Below are 8,701 nucleotides of genomic sequence, written 5' to 3' on the forward strand. Positions count from 1 at the left end.
ACAAACGACCTCAAACTCAGCGACTGAAAACAACACAGATTCAGTACTCAGGTTCTGGAGGTCGGAAGTCTGACACTGGTCTCACTAGCCTAATGTTAAGGTGTTGGCACGGAGGCATCTTTCTGGAAGCCCTACAGGAAAATCCATTTCCTTTCTTTTCTTGTTGTCGTCAAGACTATTTTTGGGGAGCAGTTTTAGGTTCACAGCAAAATTGAGCAGAAGGCACAGAGATTTCCCACGTGGCCCCTGCCCACACACACACACAGCACACAGGCACAGCCTCCCGGATTATCAATATCCCCCACCAGAGTGGTACCTTTATTACAATTGATGAACCTACATGGACACGTCATCACTCAAGGTCCATAGCTGACACTGGGGTTCACGTTTGGTGTTGCACATTCTATGGGTTTGGACAAATGTGCAATGACATGGATCCATCGTCACAGTATCATACAGAGGAGTTTCACTGCCCTAAAAATCCTCTATGCTCCACCCTTCATCTCCTCCTCCCTGCTAACCCCTGGCAACCACTGATCTCTTTATTGTCTCCATCATTTTGCCTTTTCTAGAATGTCACAGAGTTGGAATCATACAGTGTGCAGCCCTTTCAGATAGGCTTCTTTCACTTTTAATGCGCATTTAAGGTTCCTCCATGTCTTTTCATAGCTTGATAGCTCATTTCGCTTTAGCACTGAATAATACCCCATTGCCTGGGTGTCCCACAGTTTATTTACTCATCCACCTGCTGAAGGACATCTTGGGTGTTTCCAAGTTTTGGCAACAATGAAGAAGGCTGCTGAGTACATCTGTGTTCAGGTTTTCGTGTGGGCAACTTTTCAACTCCTTTGGGTAAAGATCAAGAAGCTCCAGTCTTGGATTGTATGGGGAGAGTGTGTTTAGTTTTTTAAGAAACTGCCAAACTGTCTTCCAAAGTCACTTCACCATTTTGCATTCCCACCAGCAGTGAATGAGATTTTCTGTCGCTCCACACCCTCACCAGCCCTGGGTTTTGTCAGCGTTCTCGATTTTGGCCATTCTCATAGGTGTGCAGTGGTTTTCCTTGCCTTTTCCCACCTCTCAAGGCTGAACGCCTCCTCGGCACCTGGTCCTCTCCTCCATCTTTAAAGCCCAGCAATGGTGGATCAGGTCCTCCTCATGTCACATCACTCTGACCATCCTTCTGTAGCCACGACTCCCTCCCTAGTCTCTTCTGCCTCCTTCTTTCCCTTTTAAGGGTCCTTGTGATGACAAGGGGCCCACCTGGATAATCCAGGATCATCTCCCCACCTCAGGGCTCCTAGTGTCATCACATTTGCAAAGTCCCTTTAGCCATGTGGTGACATTCCTAGATTCAGGGATTAAGATGTGGACATATTTGGGAGACCGTCCTTCTGCACAGAGGGGCCCATCACAGTAATCTCACAATTGTTGCAGGGGTCTATCCCAGATGCTATGGGGCTCTCTCAGAGAGCTCAGGGTCTCCAGGAAAAGGGGTCTGTCTTTGAGACTGCTCACCTGGCCCAGCCAGGCTCTCAGGGAAACACGACAGGGCTTCTCTGCGTACCGGCTCCTTTCTGGACCATCCATGAACCTGTAGACTACAGTCTTTCTGGCAAGACCTATGTTCCAGGCCAACAAAAGCCAACTGAAGGTCAAGGTCTGTTCCAGGATTAGGGTTAGGTTCCAGGGACTCCTTTCTTCCCAGGGACGCTGAATCTGGGAGGGAGGAGGACCTGGGGCTGATAGTCCAGACAGGGGGGAACTTGACCCTGACCCTCTCATCCAGGGTCTTCGTGTACCTGCTCTATGCTGGCACGTTACAGCCAGGCAGCCAGCAGTCGATACCTGTGAGCTGACCAGGAGTGCAGACAGCAGGATGGGGGTCCCCGCTCCAGCCACCTTGTTCTCTGGGCTCCTGATCTGGCGCTCCCTTGGGCCCTGGATCCCACGGTCTGAGCCTGGGGTACCAGGAGCCAGAGGGCTTTCTCTGAGCACACTAGGTCCTTGGTGGATCCCACAGCAGCTCCTGCTTAATTCCGGGGTCTAGTCCTTCTGCCTCGCCCACAGCCAGCACTCACTCAGCTGAATCCCTACGAGAAACCCCTGGACCATCCTGCCCGCCTGCACTGCCCTATACCTGTCACTACACCTTCAGCCTGACTGCCTGCTCTCAACCTGACAGGCAGAAAGTCTGGCCGTCAATGTGTCTCTCTTGCCTTCACTCCACCAGGAGTCTCCACCTGAGTGTTAGGAAGTTGGACTAGAAGATGTGAGTCCCTCAGATCATCATTCACCCAGCTCACCAAGCACATAGGCCGCCAGGCAGGTGCTCGGGCTGCTCCCCCACCTGTGAGTCTGTCATTGGTCACATCTTGTGTGAGGCTGCATAGTGGCCCCTGAAAATTCCACGTCCTAACCCCTGGAACGACTGACTGTTGCCGTCTATGGCAACAGAGCATTTTACAACATTTTTTCTTTTTTTTTTTGAGGAAGATTAGCTCTGAGCTAACATCTGCCACCAATCCTCCTCTTTTTGCTGAGGAAGACCGGCCCTGAGCTAACATCCGTGCCCATCTTCCTATACTTTATATGTGGGATGCCTACCACAGCATGGCTTGCCAAGTGGTGCCATGTCCACACCGGGATCCGAACCTGTGAAGCCTGGATGGCCAAAGTGGAATGTGTGCACTTAACCGCTCTGCCACCGGCTGGCCCACGGCAAAAGAGCTTTTGCAGCCAACTGCTGCACCACCGGCTGGCCCATGGCAAAAGAGCTTTTGCAGCCCCCCCGCCTCAGGGCCTTGTCATCTCCACAATGGGGTGCCAGTCTCCTCAAGGAAAGGGGCCCCCACTGCAGCATGTCAGCACAGTCCCTGTCCCTGAGGACAAAGGTGGCTCCTCCAAGGGCATCACCTGTCACGCCTTCATGCATTTCTCCATTGAGTCACTAGTCACATGGTTCCTGTGTCCAGCTAGACCAGCATGAGGGGGTTCTGGGGGGTAAGGACTATGTCTGACTCATTCCTGTGTCCCCAGAGCCCCACTGCCCTCCTGGCCCAGTGCAGGTTACCCCTGGGTTTGGGGACATCATAGGGCTTTGAGGTCGCTTAGAGAGTTTGGGGTCACTCACAGGGACACCAGATTTCTAGAATAAAGCTTAGAACAGCTCGCCAGAGCCGGGAGCCAGAATTCATTTCTCAAACTTTTATTGATCCCCTAGGGCTACAAAGACAGCTCACAAAAGCCCTATCTTTGAGGCCTCTCAGGCTGGGGAAACATGCAAGCGCCCCAAAGAGCTCCTTCTCAGTCACCTGACCTTGGCTAGGGAAGGAGGGAGGGTGAGATCAGGGACCAAGGAGCTGAGATTTTGGATGAGGTGACGGCTAGGCTACGTTAGCTCCATGGGTGAGGGGTTGCAGTCAAGCTGGAGCGGAGGTCCCAGAGCGCAGCCCCTGGACCGGGGTAGGCAGCATGATTGTCGGTAGTGGTTGGTGGGGGAAAAAAAATCGATGGTGGTGGGCGGATCCTTGACGGTGAGCGGCTCGGACAGCGCGCGTGCGGCGGTGGGCGTGGCTCGGGGGCACTGGGCGGGGTCAGCAGCTCTGCCTCTTCTCGCAGATCCAGCTGTCCCTCTCGCTGTTGCACGGTGCGTCGTTCCACATCCCCGTGCGCAGCATCATGACGCAGTCCTCGCGCCCCTGAGCGTCATTGGGCTCCCCCTGGTTCCAGTAGCTGCGGGGGTTTGGCATGGGTGTTGCTGGGGGTCTAGACGGAGGATGGCCCTGGGGTCCAGGCTTCCTTCCCAGGGTCTAGCCTGTTTATTGCCCAGGTCTAACCTAGACACCCTGAGGGTCCGACCTAACCGCGAATCCTGGATATAACTTTCTAACCCCCAGACTTTAACCTCAGCCAGTTCCTGGACCCGCTTGCCCATCCTAACTGAGACCCTGAGATCCGGGCAAAGCATTTCTCCTCCCGTCTGATCTGTCCTCCTCCCCGTGTCCCTTCTCTCACCTGAAGCTGAGCGAGACTCCGTCCACCCACTGGTAGCTCTGGATCTTGCGCGCACGGCGCACCGCCCTCAGGCCCAGCCAGTAGCCGCGACCTCGCGTATTCCGACTCAGGAAGCCCTGGGTGGGAGGGGAGATGAGCCGGCCCTGTGCGCCCCGCTCTCCCCGCCCACCTCCAAGGCCACGACCCCTCGGTGCGCTCCGCCTCCCGCTGCGCCCTGCACACCTGCTCTTCCAGGCCGCGGACAATCACCAGGTGCGCGCTGGCGCCCACGCACCTGCGCTGCGCCTCGTCCCACGTGGCCGTTATCTCGGAGAAAAAGTAGCAGGAGCCCTGGAAGGGCAGCCACGACGCGGGGCACTGCTCGCAGGAGCCTGCGGGGTGACGAGGGTCAAAGAGGGGGATTGCTCCCAGGTGGAGAGCACGGAGAGGATACGGGGGAGGGATGGGACCCTCGGGCCCCGGGCAGGGTCACAGAGAACAGGCCAAGGTCAAAGGGCGGGTCCGTGCGTTTCAGGGATCCCAGAGGTCCACGAGCAGGGCCCCCTTGTCCCCTCCCCCCTTCCCTCCCTCCTCGGTCTTGCTCACTGTTCCTGAGCCGGGCCGCCTCCAGCGCCCGCAACAGCTCCGTGCGGATGTCCTCGCGGTCTCTACCCGCTTCGGCCAAGCCCTGGGTCACTGCGAGGTCAAGGAAGCCAGATTACAGCTGGGTCAGGGTCAGGAGCAGGGTCACGATTACGTAAGGTCAGCATTCAAGTCTGTGGGCAGTGTCACCGTCAAGAATGACATCGCGGTCAAGGACTGTCGTAGCCGGGTAGGGTCCAGTTGTGGTTGAGGTTGGGACTTGTCGTCAAGGTCAGATTCCAATGGTCAGGGTCAGGATCAGAGGATAGGGTCGGGGTAACAGAAGGGTCAGGACGTAAATCGACAGCCGCGCGGAGGGATGAGGGGTCGTGGCGCTGTGCCGCCCTCACCGCGCTCGCTGAGTTCTTTCAGGTCGCTCTCCTGCTGGAACAGCTTTTCCCGCGCCTCCCCAAGCTCGGTGCGAGCGGTCTGCAGCTGCGCCTGCGTCTCCTGGCCTGGGAAGGGTGGGAGGATGGGGGCGCGACACCTGACACCAGCCAGCCCAGCGCCCACCCACCTACCTCAAACCCAGCCACAAGTTTCGCCCTTCTTGCCTCCTGGGATCCTGGCCACAAGCCCCTGCCCCAGCCCACAAGCCCCGCCCTCTCCGCCCTCAAGTCTTACAGCAGCTATTGCAGACCGAGACCTTCTCCTTCAAGGCAGCCAGCACCGCCGTTTGCCTGGAAGCTGAAATGACCCCCGTCCGCCCCACGCACACTAGGTCACACCAGGGCACTCACGGGACACGCTTCCCCACTCCTGGGCCAGCCCCAGGGATCGCCGTGTCCCCACTCAAACACTACCGGTCTCCAGGGTCCCCGGCGCTCCAGCCCCGCACACCTCGGGGACCCAGGAGCCCCCATTCTGCACGCACCGTTTGTCCTCAGCAGGTCCTGGTGGCCGAGCAGCACCCCGCGCTCTGTGGAGGCTGCAGAGAGAGGCTCCTGCAGGCGCGGCCCCGGGGGACCCGGGAACTGTCCCTTCGCCCAGGGGGCTGGGGCCCCCGGTCTTGGGAGGGACAGAGGGGGCAGGCAAACGTCCAGCGCCCATGATCTGCACTCACGCGGAGGGGAGACAAACACCCGGGGACATGAACACACATTCATGCATACACATGCACACACATGTGGATGTACACAGTCCGAAGATGTACACACTGTTCACACGTGTTCACACTCAGACCCAGGCAGGGGTCTGGGATCCAGGCAGGGGTCCAGGACCCAGCTGGTGCACCCGGAGTGGAGAGGTCTACGTCCTCAAGGGGGCCAGACTCCGCTACCCCCATTATGCTGTCACTCACCCTTGGAAAATAAGACGGTCAGAATGAGGGCCCACAGGACTGTGGCCACCATGAGAGACAGGACCAGGAAGAGGAGTCTCCTTCCCCAGCGTCCCCAGGACCCTGGGATAACACAGAGAGAATCCTGGGTCCCTCCTGCTCCGGGACCATCCTGGTTCCCTGGGCCCTGAGGACCGAGCCCAGGACACCTGGGTTCCTCCCAGGAAACTGGGAATCAGAGAGGTTAAGTAATGTGCCTATGGCCGCACAGCTGCCAAGTGGCAGAGTTGGAATTTGAATTGAGGTCCAGCTGGCTCCAGGACCTGTGGTGTCTCTCCTGCACCCACTTCTTGGGCCTCCTCTTGGCTGTTCCTGTCCCCTCCCCCATCAAACCCCAAACCACTGGCCAGAGTGTGACCCACGGGGGATGGTGAGGCAGTCCCATTGCTCATACCTCCAAGGGCCTCCTCGAGCCCGCCGCCCCACCTGCAGTACGGGGCAGTGTCCATGATGAACTGACTCCCAGCCCAGGGCTCGGATATAAATGGAGCCCCCTCCCTCCCTCGCCCCACCCACTCTTCCTTCCTTCCCATCTCCTGAGTCTTCATTCCTGGTACCAGGGACCCACTGGCCAGTCACAGCGCTGGGCCCTTTCTGGGCAGGGCTGGGCTAGGGGTATGGCTAGGGTGGGGAAAGTGGGAGTTGGAGGTGGAAGGGGGTTGAGAGAGTGGAAGGGTCGGGAGTGCGTGTGTGCATGTGCGTGTGTGTGTGTGTGTGTGTGTGCAGTTCCATCCTCCGTGGCCTGGGAGCTGCAGCAACATCTCCAGGCTGGTTTTGGGGCCTCACTCTGGAGCTTGGTCCCATGTCTTAGAGGCCTGGGGCTGGCCTTCCTCTGAGAGAGACACGCTGAACAGGCCACGTTCTGGCCCCTCCCTGCTGGTTCCTGAGAAAGCCCCTCAGCCGTGGCCCCCCAGGCCAGCTCAGCTTCCGTCCTCAGCTCTGCTGCAGGGGCCTGCCAGAGGCTGGGTCTGCCCCGCCCTTAATTCAATCCTTCTCAGCCAGAAGGGAGAATACGGACATTTGTTGGATGCCTGTCAGCTAAGCTTCTGGATTCTACCATTGGGTGGGTGACCGGTGTGTGCGTGTAGCTACTGGAAGCCTCAGTTTTTCTCCTCTGTGAAAAGGGGGCCATGACAGGACCTCCCTCCAAGGGATGCTGTGATGAAGGCATGAGGTCATTCATGATGCCCTGCACCACCCCAGGCACAGAATCCACTAATATTCATTCATTCTTTGGACAAATATTCAACACCTGCCATGTGCCAGGATCAACCTAGAACCTGGGCATCCATCAATACCCCAAATAAGCAAATTCCTTCCATTTTGCAGCAAATGTTCTGGTAGGGGGTGGGGATAGACAGACAGCAAATAATGAACAGAATGAAAAGTCAATTGTAGAGCGAGTGGTTCTCACCCGGGGCGATGATGCTCCCCAGGGGACGCTGGGCAATGTCTGGAGACCTTTGCGGTTGTCACAGTTTGGGAGTGGGGGCGCTCCTGGCATCTAGTGGGTGGAGACAAGGATGCTGCTCAACACCCTACAATGCACAGGACAGCCCCCACAGCAGAGAATGGTCAGCCCCACTGTCAATCATGCCGAGGGGGAGAATCCTTGTATCATATATTAAAAGTCACAAGTGCTGTGAAAAAAAAGAAAGGAAGAAAAGTCAAGTAGGGTGAAGGGCTTAGAGTGCTGGGGCTGGTGCAGTGGCCAGCGGGGAGGGTGGCCAAGGTGGGCCTGGCTGAAAAGGCAGATATTATTTTTTATTGAGCCCTCCCTACGTTCCAACCCCTTGCAGATGCGTTAACACAGCCCACTGTCTGGAACCCTCTCAAAAACCCTCAGAAATAACAAACATTATCCCCATTTTATTTAGAAATGAATTACAGATACAGACAACAGATAACCACACATGCACCACAGGCACATGTACTCAACCTATAGACATCTACACAACCCGTACGAGAAGACCATACAACGCAACCAGACCACAGATAAACATCCACACCTGCACAGACACAACACAATAAAACCACAGATACACACATGGGTACACACAGACACCAGCAGGTACATAGAACACACACAAGTACACAGAGAACACATACAGAGAATACACACAAAACACACACACAACATAAACACAGATATGGACACCACACCATCCAAGAGATACAAGATAGACACCCAATGTGCTCATAGAGACGCATACACACACACGCACACACACACGTGCACGCTCATACAGACGCACGCATGCGCCCTCTGCTGGTCTTCTGCAGAGCTGTTTCATGGGAGGGGTTGATGGACAGAAGCTGGGCTCCTCCACCAGCCGTCCTCCTGCTGGACTCGGCTCTCTTTCCCCTCTGCCGGCCTCAGTTTCCCCTCAGGACCTCTCTCTCTGCCTCTTCACCAGCCTTCGGCTCCAATAACACCCAATCCTCGCAGACTTCCCGCATCTCTGCCTTCAGCCCAGCCCCACCTCCTGAGCTCCATTCGTTCCTGCATTGATTCACCCACTCATTCATTCATTCAGTCATTCATGCATTCATTCAGTGAGGCACTAGACACTGTAATGGACACTTGGGGCTGTAATAGGGAGCGCGGCAGACAAAAATCTCTGCCCTTGGGTCTGACATTCTGTCCGGGGAGACAGACAAACGTCCGATGGTGGCGAGTGCCGTGAAGTGACGTGAAGCAGTGGGAGGAGGGAGACAGAGAGG

The 8,701-nt window shown here is 56.6% G+C and overlaps 1 protein-coding gene across 2 annotated transcripts; it reads right to left on the minus strand.

Annotated features, from left to right (window-relative positions):
• Positions 1 to 3,192: 3,192 nt before the first annotated feature.
• On the minus strand, positions 3,193 to 6,453 carry CLEC4G (C-type lectin domain family 4 member G). Of its 2 annotated transcripts, XM_001496835.4 has the most exons (9): positions 6,372 to 6,440; positions 5,939 to 6,040; positions 5,513 to 5,566; positions 5,263 to 5,325; positions 4,989 to 5,093; positions 4,603 to 4,692; positions 4,240 to 4,388; positions 4,018 to 4,133; positions 3,193 to 3,735 (listed from the first exon to the last, which is right to left on the minus strand). In XM_001496835.4, exons 1-9 carry the CDS (start codon positions 6,424 to 6,426, stop codon positions 3,597 to 3,599), a joined length of 873 nt encoding a protein of 290 aa, XP_001496885.1. In that variant the 5' UTR covers positions 6,427 to 6,440; the 3' UTR covers positions 3,193 to 3,596. The 2 variants fall into 2 exon arrangements, with proteins under 2 accessions (XP_001496885.1, XP_014596881.1); XM_014741395.2 differs by lacking the exon at positions 5,263 to 5,325 and having other exon boundaries at positions 6,372 to 6,453.
• Between the last annotated feature and the right edge of the window lie 2,248 nt (positions 6,454 to 8,701).

This window comes from Equus caballus, chromosome 7 (assembly GCF_041296265.1).
Source record: "Equus caballus isolate H_3958 breed thoroughbred chromosome 7, TB-T2T, whole genome shotgun sequence".
NCBI classification, from domain to species: domain Eukaryota; kingdom Metazoa; phylum Chordata; class Mammalia; order Perissodactyla; family Equidae; genus Equus; species Equus caballus.